The sequence below is a fragment of the Triturus cristatus genome, chromosome 7 (genome assembly GCF_964204655.1).
Source record: "Triturus cristatus chromosome 7, aTriCri1.1, whole genome shotgun sequence".
Lineage (NCBI taxonomy): Eukaryota > Metazoa > Chordata > Amphibia > Caudata > Salamandridae > Triturus > Triturus cristatus.
The window spans coordinates 278,754,072-278,780,770 of NC_140590.1; the positions used below are offsets into that span (position 1 = coordinate 278,754,072).

General features: G+C 46.0%; 1 protein-coding gene across 9 annotated transcripts in view; it reads right to left on the minus strand.

Moving 5' to 3' along the window:
* The window catches only part of PPFIA3 (PPFI scaffold protein A3), a 966,668-nt gene that overhangs the window by 333,472 nt on the left and 606,497 nt on the right, over positions 1–26,699 (minus strand). For all 9 annotated transcript variants that reach the window (XM_085616258.1, XM_085616264.1, XM_085616259.1 and 6 more), the window contains one exon: positions 24,560–24,760. In XM_085616258.1, coding sequence (XP_085472384.1) covers positions 24,560–24,760 — 201 coding nt within the window. The remainder of the gene's footprint in view (positions 1–24,559; positions 24,761–26,699) is intronic.

Consider the following 26,699-nt stretch of genomic DNA (forward strand, 5'->3'; position numbering starts at 1 on the left):
GGTATGCTCTACCACTGTCGTGTTGTTTTGTCCCTTTGGGGGTCGTTTCTCATGGATCAAAGGGACCGGTGCTGAGATCCTTCTTTGAAGGAGTCACTGCATTGTTTCTTACGTTGGCACTGATCTTTCTAGTTCTGTATTTCCTTTCATCTGTGTCTGGGCGAGAGAGGTCTCACACCGTCTCTCGTCGGATTTTGGAGTCTTTGCTGTCCCTTGTTCATGTCCCTTACGGAGTTTCCTGGGTCTAATGTCAGTTGCCCTGGCATTGCGGTTCCCACCGTGTTTCGTCAGCCTTTTGACGAATATGTTCTCCTGGAACTTGGTGGTGGTTTCGCAGACCCTCCTCCTCCTATGGGGTATGGCTTTGGTATCTATTCTAAGTTAAGGAATCTGCGGCTAGATGTCTATCAGATGGAAGAGTTACTTACCTTCGGTAACGATATATCTGGTAGAGACACAGTTTAGCTGCAGATTCCTTAACGCCCGCCCATCCCCCCGCTCTGCGAGGGCCTTTTAATATGGTGTTATTCCACCTAGCCCCCCCCACTTTCCGGTGGCCTTGGTCTTACGGAGGTGTGCTCTCCCACCTCACGCTGAGGTAGGGTGTGTTCTCCTGCGTGGGGCCCTTCGGCCTCCCCTTCGTTCTACTGTTTGGTTGGTGGCGTGTTCTCGCACCTTCCTTTGGCACAGGGGGTGTTGTTCGGCTTTCGAGCCCTTTGGCTCTCCACTCCGTCCATGTTTTTAAGTGATTAAGGTCTATACTTTTCACTGCCTTCTCATGTTGCTCCACCTGTGTTCTTCACACGTGGAGTTATTCTGTTTTTATTCCCTCCCACCGCTAACGCCTGTGCCTCCTTCTTTCTATGGCAGTCGGTTGGGTTGGGTTCTCTTTGGTGCTACAGTCATTCAATCTCTGGAGGGTGTGTGTAGAGAACTTTCTGGTGGTCAGTCACTTCTAGTCACTTGTCTTGCAACATGTTTCGATATTGTGATTCTTTTAATTTCCCTCCTGTGGTGACAAGCTGTGCCTGGCTTTTCATATCTTTTGTGCCGCAGCCGTTACCCCCTCGAGGTGGGGCACGACTTGGCAATTTGTTAGGCCCTTGCTTGCAGCAAGTGCTCTGTGAGCTCCCTTCAGTTCCTACAAGTACTGGGTCCTTTTTCAACTTCCTATAGTTTCTCATTCCAAATGCTTTGACTAATCTCCATGTTACTTATTGTTGTTGTTTCAATGATTTTGCTCTTTTTTAACACACACTGTTCCTATGCTATTGCAGTTTTTTGCATGGCTCCACGTTGTGGCGCGGAAAGGTTTCCTGTAGAAAACTGACGTCAGCACACCGGGAGAGGCTTATATGGCTCCATTGACGTCACTTCCGTGGACGACGTCAGGACGGAGCCGGGCGACGCCACCTCCCGGCGTGCAGAGTTATTGCTGGGGGAAAAAGATTTTCCGGATCTAGTCTGACACCTGGAGAGATATTCTACGTTAAAGAATCTGCGGCTAAACTGTGTCTCTACCAGATATATTGTTACCGAAGGTAAGTAACTCTTCCATTGCCACTACTGAGAGAGGCAAACTTTGCTCAAGTAAAGCCTGCTCTGTTATTTTTACAAATGCTACCCTCCCCTGTGGTGTGCTTTGGGGTTGCAAGCTTTCTGCTAAGGGCAATGAGATATAGGAAGAAGATGTCCCTGCAGTAATTGCATAATAACATTTTTAAATAAGATTTTGATATTATATACTCTTTTTAGCATTTTTTAAATACTTAATCATGGAGTCATTTCTTAAGTATTTATTGCTATGGTATTTTATTGGTCGAGTTTTTAAATGCACTGATATTTGGATGAATTTCTATAATGTGTTTTACTTCAATTTGACCATAGTGAATAATTGTTGTATATGCAATATTTGTATGATGGGGACTCTTATAACAGGCGGGTATACCACCTGTTTCCTTTTTAATATAGTGATAGTCCTTCCAATGTCTTTATATGTTTTAACTGTGTGCTTTTATGGCTTTTGGCAGCCGAATAAAGTATTTTGACTTGTCTTGACTTGACAGTGCTGAAGTCAAAATGTAAAACAATAAACATACCACACCGAATGTAATTTATTACACCAGATAACATCAAAATGACAAAAATCCAAAAAGAGGAACTGGAGATATGATTTTTTGAAGTTTTAAGTAGAAATAGTGTCAAAAAGCACAAAGCACCACTGATAGTCAATGGTCGTGGAAGACCAGAAACAAGCACAATTTGATGCTGACTGCAATGGTTACATCAACAAGGCTTGCCCTTGTTAAAGATTTTACCTTCTGACAGGTCCCCATTTAAATCTAGGCAGATGTACTGTCCTCTGCCAGGAAAATGGAGTAAATGACTTTGACGTCCTAAAGGACTTGCCACCTGCCAGTTTTAGAATTGTCCGCTAGACCAGACGACATTTCTAGCATGGACAGGAACTGCCATCACGTGCTTCCTGACAATTCATTGTACGTTTGACAAACAGCTCAGTCAACATGATGGAGCCATACGTCAAACGTCCAATTATTTTTTACTTTCACAACAAAACCCCCAAAGCTGATTTCGTTTTTGAAAATAAAAAAAAAAACAATGCCCCCCTCGCTATGGAAGTCTCCTCCCATGTAGAAGGGGGCATTGTGTAGTTTTCAATGCCCCTTACCACTAGGTTTCTCCTGGCAATGATGGTCATGGAAAAAAGGTTGTATGTCAGCCCATCTAAATTAGGCGGGTCAGACATATAGCCAAAAATCCAGCGCCCATTACTCCGTCAGGGTGTCAGAGGAGCTTAACCACAGCGAAGAGTAGTCCCCTCTGTCACCAAACTATGGTCTGCCCAAATTTAAATACGGCGGGCGGACCATAATGTTGGTGTGGAGGAACTCCGTAGCCATTGCAACTGAGTTCCCACTCCACCAAGGTTTAAATGAGACCCATAGTGCAGTAAGTCTGAATCCATAATTGAGGCACGCTTCTAAAGTTTCCCAGGACTTCAGGGGAAGCACTTAGAGACTCACAGGGTGTCGGGCAGAGGACAAGAGCAGGATCCAGTCCAGGTAAAACTGACACTGGTCAGCTTAGTACCTCCAGGAAAATAACTCTTATAGCTTGTTATATCCCATGTAGCTTGAACAGGACGTCTGCCTTATGACCCTTCAGAGTCCACTCCTTTGTCTCTTTGTCCTGGGTACTAGAATGAGCAGGTCCAGTCCTTTAGGGCTCTTCCCAAGTCACAGAAAGTAGATCCAGACAGCTTCTGAAATTGTACTAGTCCAAAAAGCGTTCTGAAGTGGATGCCTGGAGGTGCCACAGTTATGCCTGGCACTAGCTAGTGGGTGGGGATACATCCTGGGAACGCCAATGTGGCAAAAGATCCCCGGACCAGGTATTTCCAAGATTAGGAAAGGCTTCAGCTACAATAAACTTGGACTCTGAGGCCTGTTGGCGTGTGTGTTGGGGGAGGTCTGAGGGGGGTAGTGCACTACTGTAATCCTAGTGTATTTTCACATCTAAAACTAAAATCCAATTTGAGACAGTCACTGCACTCATGCACTCACAACAAGCTTAGAGACAGTAGTCTAGTAGGACAAAAGCAGTGTTCCTCAATAATCGGACAGTGGATTCAAAAGAATTATTGTGGCATCCTGTTCTTTCCCCTTTTAAGTGTGCCCCAAGGATTATATGTAAAAACAGCACACCTTTCAAGTAATATTTGACACGCACACAAGATTTGACACTGCAGTGTCAAAAAGGATTCTCACAGACCCAACATAGCATATTCTGTGGAGTTCAGAGGAGGGATCCTTGCCCATTTAGGTCAGCATATTGTTTGCTTCTGGAAGGCATTTCATACCAGTTCTAAGCTAGATACTGCTGGGAGAAGTTAGAGAGCAAATGAAAATTAGCCTCAAGGAACTACAGGCAGAGACAGAGTACCTTTCTAAAAGGTACTGTTCCTTTATACTTATTCCATCTTCAAAATTTAATCGGATTTTAAATAACTACTAAAAATAGTTATGTAATTATTTTTCTAGTTCGTTCTATTCCAGAGAGACAGTATTAATATTTTAATTAATGTGTACACTGAATTTCTGTATAGTACACCTAAGTCTTCCACAGTGAAAAATTGCTTTTAGGTGCTAGTCACTGTAAGGACATGTTAACATCAAATTTCAACATGTACTACTTTTAAATACCATGCACCCTGTGTTGTGGGATACAAGGCCTACATATGGGTGACCTAATATGTAAGAGGAAGGTATTTTTATCTGTCAAAAGGGTTTATTTTCTCAGGTTTAATTGCATTTTTTACAGTACAACAATCAGGCTTCAATGATAGGCCTGAAGCCAGGTTTGCACTGCTACTGTAGTGGATGGCACAATAGGTGCTGCAGTCCACTACAGCCATTTCACTTTCAGGCGTTGGGTATAATAGAGACTTTTAGGCAAGTTAAATATGTCAATTCAACCATGCTTAAAGGGGGGAAGGACAGGCACTTTACTACTGGTTCGTAGAGGTAAAGTGCACAGATTTCTAAAGCCAACAAACTATAAGGTCTATTAAAAGGCGAAATTAAGATAACAATGCAAAAAAGGTGGTTTCATGCAACTGTTATCTCAAACCTAAGAAGGTATGTTGCGAATACTGCCATCCCCTTCGGGAACACCTGAGTGGCACTGGCAAAGCAGAAAGGGAGCAGATCAAACTGAAAATGAATCTGGTCTACCTTGAACTGCAAGTATTGCCTGTGGACTTGCAGGATTGGGACATGGAAATTGGCATGCTACAGGCCCAGTGCTACCATCCAGTCTCCTGGACCCAGTGCAGACAGAACCCAGGCCAGTGTGAGAGTTTTTAATTGGTCCTGGAAGAAATTGAAAGGTCATATATCTAAAATAGGACAAAGACCACCATCCTTATTTAGCACTAGGAATTATGAGGACTTTCTCGAAGGCTTCTTTCAACGAATGAGCCTGAACTTCCTGAAGTACAGCCTAGCAATGCCTCAATAGGGGCAAAACTGTTGGAGATGCCACCTTGCTGTTGTGGGGAGACCAAGGGAGTGTGCTGTGGCTCTATTTTCTTTAAAATGCTCTAGGGCAGTCTGTCTTCTCGCCAACATGGAGAGACCCACCGAAATGGGTGATGGCTAGACATCACCAAAGAAGGATGTGGATCTCATCCAAAAATGGCACTGAAGCACCATGCTAGTGCAGACTGTTTTGCCTAAACAACTGATCGTGTCAAACCCTGACCGCATGACATATTAAACATCATGGCGTTTCTGAATGGTCTGCGCCATGTTAGCATGGCATTTCTCCAGGACTGCTGGCAAGATCTCCCCTATCATGTACCATAATGTATGGAAATACCTACCCAGAAAACAGCTGTCACTGAATGAAGAACAAGACTAGCTGAAGAGAAAACTTGTTACTGGGAGGATGTGTGCATGGGGAAAGTAGGCCTTTGGAATGAGTATGGATTGATCCTGTTGGTCTAAGCCAAACTACCACAATTTCTGGAGTAGGTTGTGCCAACACAAAGACAAATGTCTGTTGTAGAAAGCTGGCTCTTTATGTGATATATCAATAATCTGATATACTGTGTAAAGAGTCCAAGGGTTCCCTTATAAGTGGATAGGTGCTTGCTCTAGCAATCCCAAGGTGCTCTATTAAGGGTAGTGTGATCGAGCAGCCTTAGGCTTAACTGAGAGGAGTTCAAGACATCTGCAAATACAATGACCAATAGATGACACTCACGACTCAAGAAGGAGATCCACATCAACTTATAAAAATAGCAAGTATCTTTATATACGTTTAGAAATCAGATAAAAATCGTTCAGGTAAGTACAGTGAAATATTTTAGATCTGCAACAGGTTCTGCAAACAGGTATAGTACAGTGTCTTACGGGACCAATCTCCAGGAGTTAGGGCAAGGTCCAAGGCAGCACCAACAGTACACAACCAGCAGCACAAGGTCAATCGAGTGCAGGATGCAAAACAGAGTCAGGAGCCCAATGTCATTCTATGGAGATCGGTCTTGGTGAAAAGAGGCTGCAAGCTCTGGCTAGGAGGCCAGTCAGGTTGAACCCACGGAGGGGGAAGTGGGGTAGGGGGGCTCAGGCCTCACGATGCTCGGGGATGTAGGGACATTTTTGGTCCTCTTCTCGACGGCCCTGGGGCAACGGGTGCAGAGGAGTGCTTAGACGTTGGGTTTTTCTGGGGCAGTCACAGTAGAGGGGGCCTGCAGGCGATGTCTGGGGGTTCACAAGGGGTAAAACCGCAATGGGATCGGGCTCTGGAAGGTTGGGGGTCCTTGTTGGCCCCGTTGGCCTTCTTCAACTTGGGCTTGGAGCAACTGGTGCAGTGGTGGTTTCAGGTGACGGGTTTTGGAGTTCCAGAGGCCTCAGAGTCCTTTCTTTTGGAGTTGCTACGAGATGCAGGGAACAGTTCTGTTGTCCCACAGGAGGTATTGGTTCTTTATTGAAGGCAGACAGTCCTCACAAGTTTCTGGAGTTAACAGCTGCAGGAAGAGTCGACTTTGGCAGAGCTGCTTTTTCTCTCCACTCTGCTTCTGCAACTCTTCAGTATCCTCTCTCTTCAGAGGTACTCAGGATCTGGTTCTCTGGTGCCAGGGACCCCACTAAATACTTAATTAAGGTACTTCAGGGGAGTGCAGGGTAGTAGCCAATGGGCTACTGACCCTTGGGGTCACTACGTCCCAATATGACAACTTCCTGTGGGAACTGGGCATGACCCTGTCCCAGAATTCCTAAGTATGACGTCACAAAGATAGCTACTTCTGAAAAATCGTGCCCACCTCATTGTAGACAGCCTTAGGAGTGGTACTAGCCGGTAGGTGGCACTCCTACCGGACTAGCTAATTTTCCCACCTGTCCAGGTCCCAAGGGGGTCCTGGACAAAGGGGGCCGGCTCCTATCCAATGAGGGGAGCCAGACTTGCATTCCATGGAAGGCATCTCTTTAAAGCTTGCTGGCCTGGGAGGCTAATCAGCAAGTCATCAAGTGTGAGGGGGTGTTACACCCTCTTCCCGGACAGGCTTTTGTTATGGGCCTCCTGAGAGCAGAGGCTCTCACCCTAGGAGGTCAGAACAGTGTCTCAAGTGGCAGGCTGGCAGAAACCATCAGGGAGCACACCAGAGGCTGGCAGGTATTCAGGGGGGCACCTCTAGGGTGCCCTCTGGGTGCCTGTATTGGAAAATCCATCACTGGAATCAGTGAGGGTTTATCAATACGACATGTTCGATACCAAACATCCTTAAATTCAGTGAAGCCATCATGTAACTGTGTACAAGTTTCCACCAGTGTCCACCACGTGTTTTAAAATGGCTTCCCTGGTCACTTGTACTGGCAATAATAGGACTGACTAGCACAGGGGTATATCTGCCCATGCAGGTACCCCCTCAAATAATATTCAAAACCCTGCCTTAGAGCTGTCAGGCCTGCTGTAGGGGTGACTTACAAATTTTACATGAGACACAGGGATGTGCAACGTGTTTTCACTTTTGTCTGCACCTAAACATGCAGCCTGCAATAGCAGTCGCGCATCTGCTTGGTGAGGGGTTCCTTAGGGTGGCACAATTCATGCTGCAGCCATTCGGGCCCTCTTTAGTACCTCATGCCATAGGTATGAAGAGTACCATTTACTCCGGACTTACAGAGGGTACTAAAGGTTTTGCCAATAGGGGAAAACAATTGAACATTTTTAGGGAAAGAACACTGGTACTGGGGACCTGGTCATCAGGAACACAGTACACGTCATTCAAAGTTGCATCAAATACCAGGCAAAAAGTGCGGGGGGTACTGCACAAGAACCCAGCTCCCTGCATTTATTTACATATGGGCAGGAACAAGATTTAGCTTCAGTGTGCATGAGGGTGTCAGTCAGGGCTTTGAAGAATGGCAACAAGAGCTTGGACGCTGTCTGCACAGGCTTAGAAATAACAGTGAGGACATTGGCTTTCACTTCAACAGATGGCCACTGTAAGTCCAGGAGTTCAGCTACCTGTCTAATGAGCACAGCAAATGACTGTCTCTTCCTTTGAAGGACCTGAGGGAGAACCCAGCCCCATGTCAGGGGTAGTGTTGAGTCCACTGGGCTCTTGTAGGTCCAAACAGAAATTGTTATCATATTGGGGGGGGAATGTATCCCCCATCATCTCCAAAGGCTGGTAGGCTTTGGTCAGAATAAGATCCAAAAGAGGTGTTGGAGAGCTGTAGGACAAAGGTGCTTTTTTGTCCCAATCATTGTGAAAAAGGGATACTCGAGTCGGGAGTGTTTCAGGAAGCATTCTCAGTTGAGGTCGAGATAGGTTTGGCTCAGAGTTGGACATGACAATAGGATCGGCATCCTCTTTCAAGGGGGAGCAGGATTGGGGGCACATTTACATCCTCCCAACTTCTCAAAGGGAGAGTGGTGAGACTGGGGTAAAACCCACTTGGCCATCTAATGTTTCTTTTTAATCTTCAACCCATCCAAAGGCTTGGACCATGACAAAGATCTGTCGTGGGATGGAGCACAGGAGAAGGTCCGCGCACTCAAATACAATCAGGAACAGAGCTTCCGCAACTTCCTGCGATGTTAGTCTATGTACAGCTTGGCTTTGTTAACCTGAATTGCCTTTGGGAGCCTAAGAGCACACTCCTCACAATACTTCGGGTCATGATCCAAACCTAAAAGGAGAAACATACCGTGTGGATATATCTCACAGACAGCTGCTTGCATCAGGTCTTACAAGGCTTAAACTCATAGTTTTAGGAGGGGACATGTTCCCTTGCACACTGAAAAAGAATTTTGTTGGAAAAAACTTGTCAACCAATTAGAAAAGTGATGAACTAGATCTTGATCCGCATACTAAGTTGCGCAAATAAAGAAACTGACATCATCTCATTTGGGTGGTAATCATATGCATATGTCACATGCGGTGCGGGCGGGGTAGATGGGGAGCTGCACAAAGCTACTTATTCTCACGTAGATAAGCTGAAAAATCTTCTGGATCCAGTCTGGCGTCTGGGGATACTCTAATGGTGAGGAATCTGCAGTTAGAGGTGTCCATTAAAATAAAGGCTTCAAAAAACACTGTTTAGTGCACAGGCCCGCTGATTTTCTACTCCTGCTATGAGAACTACTGTAAAGGTCAACTACTGTGCAGGTCAAGTCCTTGGTTAGAAGACAGTATCCAATTGTGAGAGCCTTCCTAGAAAGGGTTTGCACCCTTGTTCCTCCCTGCTTTTGATAGGCCAGTAGCATAATCTGAATCAGTCTATTTTGGGTTTCTCTGCTGGGTGGAAGGATTTTCTAAAAGATGTACGGTTCTCAATTTCTCTATAGTATATAATGCTATATCTTTCTATGAAACCACATCCCTTGAACTTGCAGATCTTCTAGATGCATTCCCCTCCTCTAAGGAGGGCTGCCTCTTCCACAATTATCTGTGGCATTGTTAGCTGCTAAAACAGTCCTCTTTCCATCATATTTTTGTATTCAGCCACCATTGGAATGACTGAAGTTGCCTCCAACAGCAACAATCTGTCTTCCTATTTCAGTGAGCTCCGACTCTATTGGTCCTATTAGTACATCTGCCAGGGTCCAATGTATAACCTGGCATTCAGGACAATTACGATGCATATTGCCAGCAAGACTTACAGGGAAGAAAAGGAATAAGTCCAAGAGCTGAACTTTGTTCCCAGAAGGTGAGATTTTTAATGGATGAAAGAAAGTTTCACCACAGAAGAATGTACTCCAATGACTCTTGTTTATCACAGCTCCTAAATAGGGCATTTATTGCACAAGGAAAGCTTTTGCACAGATATTAATCATATCTTAGAGCCGTGTTTCCCAAACTGGGGTCTGAGGACCCTCAGGGGTCCGTGGCTCATTCCCAGGTGGTCCGCAGGCAGCAGTTTTAAAAGCACTGCAAAGTTCCTTGTAAAATTAGCAGTTTTCGAGCAACTATAAAAGTGTCAAGAAAATGCCAGTGATTTATGTACCTGCTGGAGAGAGTTGGGTGTTTTGTCCAGTGGCAGCTTTGACTTATCTAATGTGACACAGAGGGTTATTATGCTTACTGCAAAGAACGTGTACAATGCATTTTAAAAAACAGTATTTTATGTGCATAGGTCAGTGGGTTACTGATTTTGTCACAGAGATTCTTTTGTCACTGTGCAATTTATAAGGGACAAATCGTAATCTAGCAGTGTTCTATAAACCGTCATCAAAGAGCTGCTTGCAAACTGCATGGTAAAAGTTAGCAACATATGTTTATTCCCAGTCTATCATTATCCTGATGCTGCTATGTTCCCACTTCCTGCACATGAACAATTTTGTAATGCCGTTTTGTCACTTCTATGTGTGCTGCCTAATGCAGCACACATGGAAGTTACAAAACGTCATTTTTATTAAAGATTGTTTATGTGCAGGAAGGGCCACCTTCCTGAACATAAACAATCAAAGGTGTTTTGCTTTTTCCAACGGGAAAAGCAAAAACGAGGAGAAATAAGGCATTTCTCCTCATTTTGCCAAGTTAAGACCAGGTTTTTCATGGTCTTAATTTTGGTGCTGTCTCCTATTTAAGCTGACCTTGTAAATAGAGGGCAGCGTCAAAATCAATGGGTATTGGAGTGAAACGCCCACTGCAACTCCCACTGCCCACCTTTTTCACGGTAAGCATTGCGTGCAAGGGGGCCTTATTTACAAGGCAGCGTTAAGCCACAATAAGTGGCTTAACGCTGCCTTGTAAATAAGGCAAAACCCCTATTGCCACAGGAACATCGCAAAAAGTGACATTCCCATGGCGATAGAGACTTGTAAATATGCCCCTAAAATCCCTAGCAATTCGAGTATTTCTTTTGCACAGGTGTGTTTATTTTTTTCGAATTACTGTTTTAATGTTTGAAATTTAAATCCTACAAATTGCTTGGGGGTCCCCAGCTTCCAGTGGTGACTCAATGGGGGTCCTCAGGAGTCAAAAGTTTGGGAACCACTGTCTTAGAGTCTTTCTACACTGACTATGGAATTGGATTTAAGAGGCCCAAAAAAATAAACAAATAGAAGCCAATAGAAAATGGGTGGTATGGCCAAGATGGCAGCTGCATCAGATGCGTTTTAGGCTAGCTCCGTGCAAACCTACCTATTCTCCTGTGATCCAGTGCCATCGACCTTTTAACAGGCTGGGCTTGCACTGCCCATCCCTTGAGGACTAGTTGCAGAGCTAGATAGGGCTGTCATTCGCCATGACCTGTCGCAGTCTCCACTGGTTCCGGCGGTGGGCGGCCTGGTGGGTTTCCTCTTACGGAAGGTGGCTGCCCGGACAGGGGTTGATCCTGGGACTGGACCACCAGGCGACCCTCCAACTCTTTGATTGTTACCTCAGGGATATTGCCGAACCCCGAGAGCGAGCCAGGACACTGAGGGAAGCAATGACCAAAGCCGCCCTGCCGCCGGACAACTACGCCCGGAGGGCTGCTGCTCTATGGCTACCCCTGCGACCGGATCCTGGGAAGGGCCACCGGAGGCCGTCACGGAGCTGTGGGGGCCAGAGGTACGCAGAACGAATCAGGACCAAAGAAGGCCTGATGGGAGCCCGGGGAGCGTCTCCCTTGTCACCCCTGACACTGGTGTGACTATGGGCGGGGCTGGTGTGGATGACCCGAGTGGGGGTTGTGGTGCGGCGACCGTGCAGCAGATCAGGCCCAGTTCCCATGCACGCCGCTGCCCTGCCTGTATCTGCCGGAGACCTGTCCCTTGCAGAGTGGAGGGACAACTGTAATGCACTGATGCCCGAGGGGAGTTCCTGGGACAGCCGAGGAGATCCGAGCTGCAGCGGACTGGGAACGCTTTTTCCACTCTGAGACACCGGAAGTGAAGCCTGCGGCTGAAGGTGGTGTCCTGGATGCGGGTAACTCTAGAGGGTGCCAAGCACTCCTGAGGGAAACCCCGGAGCAGCGGTGAGTCCACAGGGCGAGAGTGCTGGCACATGGCTCGCCTGCCTGAGCATGACCTGGAGGACTGGGAGGGCCATTCCTTGCGGTGGTTACTACTGATAGGCCATGGGTCCAGTTAGAGAGACTTTGGGGACAGTGTTCCTACCTGCAGTAAATTGACTACCTGGTCCCCTCCAGTGGGAATGAGGCCTCTCAAGCGGGTATTAGAGATGCGTGGGACCTCACGTGGACAGTGATGATCTTCCACCCCCTTTCATGTGTTAAATCAACCCGCTTTGGACTAGCCGCCTCCTTCCATATCCCTCCCAAGCCCGGTGGGCACCGCTTGCTGACAGTGAATGTCCAGTGGCTCTCTTTACAACTATATGGCCAGTGGGGCTGAGGTGTCCTCGGTCTGAGGCACTGCTGGGATTACAGAATGTGGCAGGGCCCATCATACACTGCTATGGTGCAGAACACTTAATGTCATATAGGGGAGCCTGCACGCGCAACCCTAGGTACCTCGCTCTGTTTGTGGTGCACTATTTATCACAGCTTTGATGGAGAAGACACAACTCAAACCGTCAGGGGTCCCACCTGATAATGCTGATCCCACCAGAGGTGCAGTGGCCGATAGCGATGATATCAGCCAAACCAGGGACCCCATACGTCTCCAACTAGACAAGATTCTAGTGGCCACTGAAAATTCTAAAACCAATCTACAGCAGGATAAAGGCACAGTGTCAGTGGGCCTGGGCCTACTTCGATTGGAACACTGCAAGCTGGCCGACCGAGTCCAATGCACCACAATTGTTAGTCAGTTGTCTGACCTCAAAGACAGAGTACTGTTCCTTGAACAGAGAGCAGAAGATGCTGAAGGGCGAAATAGACAGAACAATATTAGGATGGTGGGCCTTCCAGAGAGAATCGGACATGGTGAGCTACCCGGAGACCTGGTTACGAACGGAGGTGGCTGCTGGTTTACTCATCCCCTTTTTTGCATTGGAAGGAGCGCATCAAGTGCCGGCGAGACCACCGGCCCCAGGCCGACCTCCTAGACCGGTGGTGGCTCTGCTGCTACATTACTGTGACAGAGACATTATACTACAGAAGGCTCGCTCTGATGGGCCATATGTGGTAGCACATTTTACGGTCTCTTTATTCCCGGATTTTACAGGCTTCCTTTTTAGAGGTCAAAAGAGCTCACCATGAAAACGATATCCATTACTCCCTGCTGTTTCCGTCAAAACTCTGGATTGCTCGATGGCTCCACACACTTCTGTGATGACCCAGAATCTGCCTGGACCTGGTTGGAGCCCTATAAGGCAGGACTCTCCCCACTAGACGTACACGACCATCAGTGCCCAGTAGAAGGGTGCAGAGGAGTCCTTTTAGGGCTCTAAGAGATGGCTCCAGGGAGGGCCCATCGCCCTCACAAACTGAACTGAAACTGGCAGCTGCCTTGCAGGCAGTGGCAGACATTGTGCAGAAGTGTAGGAGAACCCCGGAGACAGACACGGCTTCAGACCTCAAAACAGCTCTCTCTGACTCCATGTCCTCGCACGGAGAAGAAATTGGACTCCCAGCGGTTACGCCCCGGACAGCGGATGACTTGATCTGATATCCTTTACTGTACAAGGCCCTGTAGTTATGGCAATTGTGGGGGGCTGGGGGAAGGTGATTCTGGGGCCGCTTCATTTTGTCCTGTACGTTCCTTGTCTTTGTTCTATACTTGGCATGTTTGGTTGATTGCTGGACAGATCATTGTACTGGTCATTATGTGTTGGGCCGAAATTGCACGGATCTGGCTTGTTCCTCTTGGCCCGCACCTCATAGAGTGGCCCCTGCAGGCTGACTGGGGGAGGTTTTCATTTGGGAGCTGTTTGCAATGTTTGGTTTAGACGGACGGCCGTTCATGCCCCCATTCATTTTTTACCCTTTTTATTGTCCTTTTTCCTTTTCTTTTTGTGTTTAAACAGGGACCACACAATGCATCATGGGAGTAGGAGGGGAGGGCAGGAGGCTCTTGGGGGACACCGACAAATATACCTTAACGTACCTTAGCATAGCTGAACAACAACAAGCTCTAACATTTTTGTCCTGGAACAATAGGGGGATGGGTTCAGCCTTAAAAAGACCTGGAATTCATAGGTACCTCAGTCAGCGGGGAGTGTAGGTCACCATGCTTTAGGAGACCAATGTGGTGGGGGCCAAGATACATTGATTGAAATGTAGATGGCAGGCCCAGCTTTATGCCACCTCCTACTCTGCATATGCCAGAGGGGTTTTACTATGGATTAGGACAGGGGTCCCCTTTGAGCTTATTCGTCCCATTATAGACAAGCATTTGCAATGCAATGGTCTCACATTTGCGAGAGTTTGAGCTATTGGCATTGTAAATGACCATGTCTTTTATTTATGTTTTTAAAAAACCTGCAAGCAATGTGTAAACACACACATTGTACTTACAGTCTTTGCTTACGAGAAGCAAGGCAGGCTGTAAAAAGGTGCAGTTACTGCCACCCTTGCTTCTTGGAAGCAACAACTGTAAGCACAAAGTGCATGTTTTCTGCACCGCTTGCAGGTTCTAAAAAACATAAATAAAAGGCATTGCTATTTACAATGCCAATAGCTCAAACTCTGGCAAATGCTTGTTTTATTTTAAGTTACTTTCGTTGGTATGAGGTGTACCAATGCTTATGCTGCGGTCTTCTAGGCAGTGCTCCGTGCACTAGCACTTTTTTTTTATTACCAAGTTAGCGCTGACCCAATCCCTGGTTTTATCCCGAATGTCTCAAGGCATGGATTTCAAAGCCAACTGCAGGGATGACCCTTTCACTCCGATGAGTAGCGATGTCATGGTGTACAAGCACTAGACACAGAGACATCGGTCCAGCACACACCCAGCATGCATCTGGGGTGTGATTCAAGCAGAATAAAACAGTTTTCCTGTGCACAAGCAGGACCTGCCAACTATTGATGTGTGTGTTGGGTGTTTTACTGCTGCGCCTGTAAAGCACGCACTCCCCCGCCCATCTCAAAACACCGGCTTTTTAAGATGTACAGGTGCGATCCACCAGGGAAAGGAAGTGTGTATATTGGACAGCAAGAACTCCAGGAGACAAGAAAGCGGTATAAGTCCACCTTAGAGACTGCACAGTCATGATTATAAACAATATACCACTAAAGTCCATGAGGAGGGGGGTAAGGCTGTTAGCATGGCTCATTAGACTGGAATCTCAAGGGGTCCCTATCACACACATACGACATTGGGACGGACGATCCCCGATTCGCTGACTGCTATTAATAGCAAGTTCTTTAACTATTATAAAAGCCTGTATGCTGCCCCTGCACCCCTCCCTGTGGACTCACAATTGAGTTTTAGCTTCTATATCACTGATTACTCTATCTGAGGAATGTTGTAAAGATCTGAGGGAGCATATAACAGCACAGGAGATCCAGGTGGCAATTAATGATATGGCCAGGGGCAAAACACCGGGTCCCGATGGCCTCCCGGCTGAGTTGTATGCAACTTATGCTGGGACTTTGAACCTGCAGTTAGTAAAGATGTATGCAGATTTGTGGCGGCTGGCACACCTCCAGAATCCACTACCTATGCTGTGGTTATTCCACTCCCCAAGGTCAAGACCCAGGGAGCGCGGGTTACTGAGTTTCTCCCTCTTTCTATGTAAAACACAGACTTTAAGATGCTTAGCAAGGTTTTGGCCCTCCGCTTGCTCCATCATATGCGGTCCCTCATTCATGAAAACCAAAGTGGTTTTATCCAGGGGAGGTCCCTCTCTCTTTTAAGCAAGCAGCTATCGTTCCCATCTTAAAAAAACCTAACACTGATCCCTTAACACTCAGCAATTACAGACCCATCTCCCTTCTTCCCTATTTGGGAAAAATTTTGGAGACCTATGTCACCCGCTGTTTGAGTTCATTCATTGAGGAAACCGGTTTCCTGGACTCCCAGCAGGCGGGCTTCAGACCCCTCCACTCCACCGAGGCGGTCATAGTAGCAGTCATGGACACCCTCAGGAAGGGTGCCGACAACAACATCTCTCAGGCCCTTGTCCTGTTGGACCTCTCGGCGGCTTTCGACACGGTCGATCATTCCGTTCTGATCGACCGTGTCCACAATGCCGGCATCCAGGGAGTGGCCCTCGACTGGCTCAGATCCTTTCTTCATCTGCGATCTCAGTCCGTTCATCTTTCCCCCTTCTCTGCCTCTTACACCTCCCTCCCTTGCGGCGTCCCACAGGGCTCCGCATTATCCCCTCTCCTTTTTAATCTGTACCTCCAACCCCTCCTAGTTTCCCTCCGCGATTCGCCAGTTACAAGTTTCAACTACGCTGACGATCTTCAGCTGATCTTCTCTATTGACTCCTCCCCGTCCTCCCGTTTGAATTTTCAGCGGACTATGTTGTCCATTGCGGAATGGATGTATCATAGTCACCTGAAGCTGAACCCTACCAAGACTGAGCTTGTTTTGGTTGGCAGCTCTAACCATCCTTGGAACCCCTCATTCTGGCCTTCTTCTCTGGGGACCGCTCCGGTCCCTGTGCGTTCAGTCAAAAGCCTGGGGGTGATCATCTCTGACGATCTTTCAATGAAGCCACAAATCAACTCGGTCACCTCAGCCTGCTTTTTCCATCTCAGGCGGATTCGTAAGATCAGCAGGTTTCTTACGAAAGAAGCCCTGACCTTAGTTGTTATGGCACTTATCACTTCCAGGCTTGACTACGCCAACTTACTTTATGCTGGCATCCCGGCCTGTCACCTTCACAGTCTACAGCTGGTGCAGAATCAGGCCGCCCGCCTGATTTTTCACCAGCCGAAATTCCAGCATGTCACCCCTCTCCTTCATAGCCTCCATTGGCTTCCTATCTCCAAACGCTGTATTTTCAAAATGGCATGTTCCACCTTTAAGGCCCTTTCACAGGCTGCCCCGGCCTTCATTTCCTCTAATCTGTCCCGTTATACCCCTTCCCGAACCCTTCGATCCTCCACTCTTAATCTTCTTGAGATCCCCAAGTTTAAAAGGAAAAAGCATGGTGGCCTTTCCTTCTCTGTTTTGGCCCCCTCTACCTGGAACGCTTTGCCATCTGCCCTTCGCATCTGCCCTAAGTATGACTGCTTTCGCAGACTTCTGAAAACCTCGCTCTTCCAATCTGCATACAGCTAATTATCTCATCCCGGCTCTCTGTTATTTGTCATTAGCGCCAAGAAACCGATGGTGAAAGTGCGCGGTATAAATATTTTAACATAACATAAAAAAAACATCCCTATCCGTAACACTTCCCAGAACCTTAGGCAGCTATATCATGTGAAGCATCATCTTGCAGCTCTTGCAAACCAAGAAGCGCTGCTGATGTTGGTAGATCTAGAAAAGGCCTTCGACACAATACGATGGGACTATCTTTTCGAAGTAATGCTAAAGATGGTCCTGGGAGAGAACTGGGTTAAAAGGGTCTGGCTATTATACACTGCCCCGACGGGTAGGGTCAAAACAGGCACCACGCTCTCTAAGCAATATGCAGTCTGTAGAGGCACGAGGTAGGGATGTCCGCTATCCCCGCTATTGCTTGTCTTGGCCATTGAACCCCAAGCAGAGATATTTAGATGAGAAAGCAGAGGCTCCGGCATAACAGTCAAAGGGCGTGAACATATCATGTTCCTCTATGTGGACGACATCCTTCTTTACCTGTGGGATGGAACGCAGGGTATTTTTGTGTGCCCTGGAACATCTGCGGAGTTTTGAGTAGGTGTAAGGCCTGCGGGTCAATAAGACCAAGACACGTCTTCTCCATCTTCTCAGACGTGACACAACCCCGGGGCTTCCCCTCGGACTTGATGTGTCACCCACCTCCTTTTGATACCTGGGGATCCAGATCTTTCACCAACTGGAGGATCTCCGGGAAGCTAATATGGGGAAGGCTCTCTGTTCTCTTAAGACCTGTGTCACCTTTTGGTGATCCCTAAAGCTGCCTATAATGGTCAGGATTTCGCTAACTGAGATGGTCATGATCCCACGACTCCTTTATTTCTTCGCGAATTTACCGGTAGGAGTGCCGCTCACATGGTTTAAGCATTTGGATGCCCTGGCGCGTGACTTAATCTGGGACGGTGGTCGCCATAGGGTGTCCTTTGCTATCTTTCGGCACCCCCTTGAAGAGGGAGGTTTGGGCGTTCCAGACTTCGAACAATATTTTTGGGCCCCCCAGCTACAGTGGATTGCACGGTGGCTTGACCGAGCCGATCAGAGTGGGCTGGAGGGTGATTGGGCTCTCGGCACACATGCAGACCTTATTGGGAAGGCTGCTTTGTCCGCCGACGATTGTCCAACGCCAGAGGATGCTACTTTCTGTGACCCTGAAATGCTGGTGCTGATGCTGCTCGAGGACGACCGGTATGCAGTTGTATGCACCTGTGCTGCTCTTGGTGGGCCTCCCTCACAGTGAGCCCATTTCTTACTTTACCGCTGGGCAGATTTCAGCCTGGACAGATGCTGGGCTTGTCATCGTTGGTGATTGCTACCATCAGCGTACCTTACTGCCGTTAAAAGAATTGATGGAGCATTATGATTTGCCGCCAGGACAATTCTTTACATAAGAAGCACTGACACTACGCTTATAGACCTGTGGGAAGGGAATTGGGAGGAGCCTGTAACACATGATGAGTTACAACTATTGGTCTCAATGGAATCAGCAAGACACTTCGCGACCTGGCTTTATCGATCCCTTGCGACAATGGTATGCAGTACCCAAGAGGTTCTGTGGGGAAAATGGGAAAAGATCCTAGAACGGGAACTGTCCAACCCAGAGTGGCAGAGAGTTGTGGCCTCCCCATGAAAGATCTCCAGGAATAAGAGGTTAAAAAAAAACCAATTCAACTATGCACACATGACTGCACAATTCAGGTGGTATACGTGGGTGAGCCTTGTCCATGCCCCAGATGCGGTCCCTTAGATGCCAATTTTGCACACATGGTATGGCACTGCCCTAAATTGTGATCTGTAGGAAAGTGCCTCTTTTTGCATGGTTACCCATCACTTTTTGCCTGACTGCTGTTGCAACCTGACTTGATGTGCTTTGGGTCCCTGCCAATCAGGCTCCCAGGCCGTGTGTTATTTCCCAACACTGTACCTTTGTACTCACAACTGGCAAACCCCTGGCCATAGGTAAGTCTCTTGTTAAAGGTACCATGGGTACCAAATGCAATGTGACCAGGGTAGGCCTCTAAGCACTGCAGCACCTATTGTGCCACCCTAAGATGCCCTGTACCTTAACACCCACACACTGCCATTGCAGGCGGCATGTTTTGGTGCAGAGAAAAGTGAAGAGTCGACATGGCACACTTCCCTGTGTGCCATGCCCACAACCCACTGCCTGAGGCCTAGGTAAGCCACCTCTCTAGAAGGGTGCACTAGCCTCAGGTGAGGGTACATTGGCATGAGCCCTGAACCCATACGGTGTCTAAGTCCATTCTTAGACATTGTATGTTTAGTAAAGCCATAAAGAGTATATGGAAACAAAAGCTCCAGCAGCGGACTGTAAATGTTGCACCTCAGTCCAAATTCATCAAATTATGTGTCCTGTGCACAGTTCTTCCACCACCTAACACCGTTAAGTGCCACTGACAACCAGATCTAGAACTTTTTCAACAAAAGGAAGGTGCACCAGAAAAGAAGGCCACATCCAATTTAGGGCCAGATGAAGGTAAAAGCAAATTTACGCATCCTTAATAGCGAATTTTACCGATTCGCTATTAAATACTCGCAAAATTGAATGTAGGTAGGAATCGCAAGAATATTAGCGATTCCTTAACATTCCTTAATAACAAATCGCAAATTGAGATTAGCTAATAAGGAATACCTACCCATTCATTCCTATGGGCTAGGAGGTCCATAGGAATGAATAGGAAGATATTCACTACTAGCGATTCGGTATTAAAGAATGGCAAATAGCGGGCGCTATTTGAAGGGTGCCAGGGTGTCAAAAGGATACCCTGTTGCACCCCTGAAATGTGCATGTGTGCACATGTGGAGCACATACATGCCCTAAGGGCATGAATGTGTGCCACATGGCACTTTAAAAAAAGCAAAAAAGTCCTTTTTAAAAGGAAATCGCTAATTATCACCAACTTGAAGTTGGTGGTAATTAGCGATTCCTTAAGGCTAAAGTGCACTTACTTTTGTGCTACTTACATTTATTTTAACAAATCGCAATTCCCGATTTCTTAAATGCAAGAGCAAAATAAGGAATCGCAATTTTGCGATTCTTTATTTTGCTAGTAGGTTTAAACTCACCTACATTGCTCGCAGCCAAATAGCGATCGTTAACGCTGGAATTCTGCTAATTTCAGCGTTACCGATTGCTATTTGGCCACCTAAATCTGGCCCTTATTTATTCCAAAATCTTATTACATTGATAATATATACAGATTAAAATCCAGCCATCACGTTTCGTTCCATTCAGCAAAGGAACTTCATCAGAGCTCCAGAATAATTTTGTGAAGGAATCATATATATCCTTTTTGATACAGTATCATCATATAATCGGGAATGTTCTTTTCCTTATAAACAGAATCATTTCCAGGTCACAAACCCTATTACGTCCCATATTCAGTTCCCGAGTCCGGATATCAAGGGTTATGGCGTGCGGTCTGCAGGGTTATTTTCGCATGATCAATACTGATGTACAATTATTATACCCCTCAGACTCACTTTGACTACAGTGATGGATGTCGATAATGAGGTTATGTGTTGCCTTCTTATTCTGTAATAGACTACCGCGACATGTGCAAATGAAAATGCCAATTAGAAAATATTTTTTTTTTAAAGAAGCCAACAGAACATGTTGAAGGTACATATTTTTCTTCAGTTGGCAACTAACACTGCCACACTCTTGGGAAATATTTTTGGTAACTAGTTTAGGTCACCGTAAGTGCTACTTGAAATGTAAATGTTCATTTTGACCCCCCAAAAAAAGAAAATCAATAGAATTTCTTCTGCTTTGGAATTACCAGGCTTTGATAATATGCATCCTGTAGATTTTATGCTAGACTCACATTTTTTGGTTGGAATTGGATTCCTTCAGACCACAAAATATCCCTGTCACTTGTAGAGTCCTCTAGGGTTCCATACTGTCTCTTTAAACTTTTAATCTTTACATGAAGCTACTTTGTAATCTATTCTTAGATAACAGCATCAAGAGTCACCAATATGCCAAATGATACACATCGACCAGCCTTGGATGTCCAGCACCAACCTGAAGCTCAAACCAACCAAGACAGCATTGCTGTTATTTGCCAAGAACTACAAACAAGATACAGCACAAATATGATTCAATGACACAAACACTGAAGGCTTCGAACCCCAACTTTCCCCACATGCCAAGTCACTTGGATTCACCCTTGCCATCAACCTCACAGAACACACTTCCGAAAAACAAAGGCGGCCAGGTACCAGCTTTCACTTCTAAACAAAGTCAAAGCATTTCTCCCATAGAGCGACTTCAGAATTGCTGTTCAAGTACTCTCACATCTGGATGGTGGTAATGCCCTATTCTATGACCTCCCGAGGTCATCATACATGCTACAGCACTTCTCATTCAGGGCCTAAAATAATATGATTACATTATCCTTAACCTTTTGGAACGCCTCTTTTTCCGTTTGCCGGTTAGCACCATCTTCAAAACCAGCTGCATTATTTACAAAGCCATCACAACCAGCAGCCCCTTTTATATTGCAGACAAGATCACTATCTCTGGTGGATATTGGCACCCCCCTAGCCAGGTGACCATCACACTACAGATAAATAATGCAAAAAAAAGTAAATAATTCAACAGTAGGCCTTTTCAGTCTATGCACCCAGGATCTGGAACATCCCCATATCCATTAGGACTGCCCCAACACTGCTCTAAGTTAGGAAAGAGTTGAAGATGCACCTCTTTAAAGAACACTACATTACAATGCATTAACTGTCCACAGACTAGCTTCGGCTCCTATTACTTGTAGACTTTATGCAAGTCTTTGACCGTGTACAACATTCCACAGCCTTTTGGCTCCGTTTGAGCTGTTAAAATACCATATAAATACGTACAAATAATCTCAAGCAGTTTCAACATCATTCATGTTTCTTTAATCACTGACTTTTTTATCCTTCCCATGACTAAGATGGGTTTAGCTCTTTCCTTGGCTCTTTTCTTCTTATGAGAAACAATCTTCTGTGTACGCATTGGTAATATGAGGCCCTGATACTGTTACCATTGTTGGTTAGCCTCCTGTACCATGGATGTAATTGCTAGACTTTGCTGAGGGAAAGAAGGAAGCAATAGCTTAAGCCTCAACCTTCGCATTTATTCACTCCAGGCAACAGAGAATGCCAATTTATCATTAGATATTCTGTACCACTTTTCGTGGGTGTTTTGTAATGCTTACCTGCTGGAGTGGATAACAGTGAGGGCAACGTGAGAGATTATGAGCTACTGGTAGTTTACCTGGAAAAGATGGTGATTACAGCTTTCAGGCCAGTAATGTTTGTAGCATTCATTTGTTTTCATTTCCAGGCCAAAAGTTTGAAGCATATTTGCTATGACATATTAAGAGCAGCTTGTATTCTGCATAGTTGCCATACAGCGAAATGTCTGAGAATGAAGATGTAATGTGCACCAGGATTCTTGACAGTGAGGCATACGTACTGACATTCTCTTACATATGTTGTGTAAATATTAGTAGGCTGCCAAATGTGAAGCATATGCCAACACTAACTTTGCTTGAAACCAGCATGTCTTTGAGTTCTAAAACATCCTGGTGTTATTCTTTTGGAAGGTTACCTGTAAGCCTCTGTACCATGTCCCAAAAGGAACAATCGTAACAACCAAACATCACTAAGTGTTTGCCACTCTTAGCTGTGGTAAAGTGCCACAGTTCTTGTAACACACAAAGTCAATCTTACAACTCTTTGTCTGGAGAAGAGGATGAGATAACACTAGATATCTTTTGTTTGTTACAGTGGGCAGTGGATAAGACTAGTCAGAAATGGATGTCATTTGGGGATTATCCAATCCTATTCAGGACTTGCACTTCTTTTCGCAGTAGCTGTAATGCTCAATGCTCACTTTGTTACAACTGAAACTTGTGAATGAGGACGAAGAGCACTGGTGAATGGTACCTATTCTAATTCTAGTTTTCAATTGCTACAGCAGGAACAATGCACTAACAGGGAAGGCAGAGGGTTGTACATACAAAGAAGAAGACAGTACCTTCAAAGCAAACTCTCTAAAAAATTATTTAACAAAAACTGTGAGAGCCTACTGTTTAGAGAACCCTTTTATAAGGTGCAGAATTATGAACACCCTTTACATGTGTGCCATTTAAAATAGCAAGATCATCCTGGACCCCTAAAGGAGGTGCCGTTTTCTTTAGGTTTAAAGTCTACTGCATTTATGTCAATTCTCTTTTCATTTTTGTTTGTCAAAGAAAAGATGCCAACGTTAAAATCAGAGTTAAAAGCATCTAGCTCTTGGCGTTTTTTATTACAATTGGCTATTGTTTCCAATACAAAGCTTCACAGACACAATGCTGCGAGACATGGTGTATAATGAGGTGTATGCATTAGTTTGCAAGCACTTGCACAGAGCCATATAGGGCATAACATACAGTAGTGCTTCTTCCAGATGGCACCCTTTAGGGTATGGTGCACAGTGGTAGTGATGTAAACTGCACTTGCCCTTTCTAATAGGGATTCCTGCTTATGCAGGGTTGTCCCAGCCTCTTCTTGGGGTTGCAGCACCTGCTGTACAGTTCTGCCTGTGTCTATCATTCTGTTTAGGCCTCGGCAGGTCTTGGGCTCAAAAATTCCACGGAGCTGATCATTCTCGCCTCGGTGCCATTCCAATCATGGAGTCCCACTCTGCAACTCTGGGCAATAGCTTGCTTAATCTCCACAACGGCCCCCACAACGCTAAGGATGCCTGGCCTCCACCTTGGGGTTGCCCAGGAGTGGACGCCTCCCAGGGAAAGCCAGGATGGGTTCCACAGCGGTATTCGTACACGCGCCTTGAGACCCTTGCGGGTGAGTAGTGCGCTATACAAGTATCAATTTACATTTAGGTAAAGAAGATTGCAGTAATTTTCAGGTGACTGAAGATACAAATGTCTCCACTTGGCTCCTTACTGTGCTGTGTATTATGCAGTGTTTCAGAATCAAGACATGCTCCGTCATGGCTTCTAATATTCTGACGTGTGACAAGTGTTGTTTTAGTGGTGCCGATAAGCATTGCTCAGGTACAGTACAGTGAACGATTATGGGGACCGGTATATAGATGTCTCCAACTATTTGGAAGGTAGTGTGGTGGGGTGTAATGCAAACTGTGCAAGGATGGGAACTTGTTTTACATTGACTCTTTAAAACAGGCGAGATAGCAGGCATTATGTAGTGATGAGTACAAATGGAACTTGCTCTTAGTGCTGTTGGGGTGGCAGACACTATTGAGTGGCAGTGGAGGGATGCCTGTTTTTCTACCATTTAAGAGGTGAAGGGGCTATGGGTGAGGAAGGTAACTTGATCTGTTGGGATGCCTTACCGTCCGTGAGGTCGCAGGTGCCGATGGACTGGTGAGAGATACCATCTCCTGGATGGCAAGGCGAAGCTTGAGGCGGTGAAGAGGATTGCTGATGCCGATCTCTCTTTGGATCTCTGTGTCCGACAAGTTAGCCATGATGGCACCACTCTTCACATTGGCACGACAGGCAGCCACGTACCATGCGGGCATTCCCACCCAGAGCTAAGAGAAGAATTAGCAGACAAGAGGTTAGGTGTTGCACAACCTAGGACATCACTCTGAGAGGCAAAAGTAGCATCTCCAAACTTCAGATATTACTAAACATTCTCATCACAAAAACACAAAGGCTCCTAAAGCCACTTTCTCACAATTTAAATCTGTTCATTGGTGAAGCATGTTCAAGCATGAGTGTGTGCCACTGAACCTCCTGTGGATGCTCCGCAGCTGCACTATGTATGTTTTGTGTTAAAATGCAACACTATTTCTGTCAAACTAGTACTAAATAGGAGTAAGCACGTGCATGATGTGCATTGAAGGAATGTGTGTGCGCAAGTGATATGCAGGTTTAAGAGTTCCGTATAATGTTGTGTAATGATGCAATACACTTTTCATTTATTAATTTAGGTTCTGTATAGCGCAAACCAGACCCATAGGAATAGGTGCCTGACATTCTTTAAATGAATATTAATAATTGAAAGAGGACGGATAACTTACAGTATAGGCTCATAAGGGAGTAACATCAATTTCAGGATATGACTGAGGAGGTAGGAGGTATAGCAGAAGCAGTGAGAGGAGAGAAATACAACTATGAAGAAAGTGATAAGAGGGGATTGGAAAGAGAGGGGGGGACAAGGAGATCTATTCATGGCAGGTAACGTAAAGATTACTCTTCAATGACATGGGCAGGTGATTCAGAGGTCAGTGGCACTGATAAGCTCAGGTATTTAGGAGCTTTAATGAAATGCCTCTTTTTATATGGTCACCCTCAACGTTTTGGACTGATGCCGCTGTTTTTTTTTTCTCTGAGCCCACTGAGGCCTGTTAACCAGACCTCCGTGCTTGTGCCCTGACCTTAAAGTGTGTATGTTGAACTGGCGTATATCCAACTGGCATAAGCTAACTTACTTGTAAATCCCTAGTGAATGGTACCCAGGGCCTGTAAGTTAGAGGGTCACCCCAGGGATTTCAGCACTGGTTGTGGCACTCTGACAAATGTAAAATGTGGCTCATAGTCTGCCACTGCAGACAGAAACAGCAGTTTAAAACATTTCAAAGATAGGCAAAGCCCAAACCTCCGTCTGTTTAAGTCACCCCATGGCAGGTCCAGCAAGTCCTAAGGCATGGTGAAGCCTATTTCCAGGGCAGAACATGTACTTTACTTGTTCTAACAGTAAAAACACAAAACTATTGTTTTTACTGCGGAAGGCCTAGGTAGCGATATTGGTGAGTACAAGATTAACACGCTGACATGTCAGCTGTGCTAACCCCTGCATGGTGCAACTAAAGTTGAAACTCCAAGGTATCAAACAAGTCATTACATTAAACCCGATTTAATACTGGAGTCAAAATTAATGTAACTCATTGCAGTATGCAACTTTTGCGAAGTTGCCACTTTGTTGCCCAAAGTCTCCTGTGCCCCTTCATGACTGCAGGTGGGGTCTGCCCTTGAGACAGCTTTCTGCCGTCCTGGGAAATGTGCAAACAGCTTCCAGGGAAAGACACAATAGGAGCCTGTGTTACTTCTCCCTGGCAAGAAGCCACCCAGGTGTTGGGGCAAAAGGCGAACTTCAAAGGAGAAGCCGCCTTTGCAAGGCAAATGGGAAACACTTGGGAGAGGGGCTGCTCTATTGTTTAGGCAGACAGACCAGCACTGGGGTGAGAGAGGGGAAACTAGTTGCCAAACCATTTTTAGGGACATGCAGCCGCTTGGTAGTCATACTCCTGGGTTGGGCTAGTAAGCACTGCACATAGAGAGAGGGGTTCTGCCATACTGGAAGTGGAGAGAATAGAGAATTCTGGGTCAGCCAGATGACACACTTTGCAGGAAGTGGTCATCAGGAGGGAGGGAACCTAATAGCCTATTGGCTACTGACAGCGTCTATCCTGAGGGCATTTTCTGAGCATAAAAAATGCATGCCTGGCACCCATGACTCAGATCTTG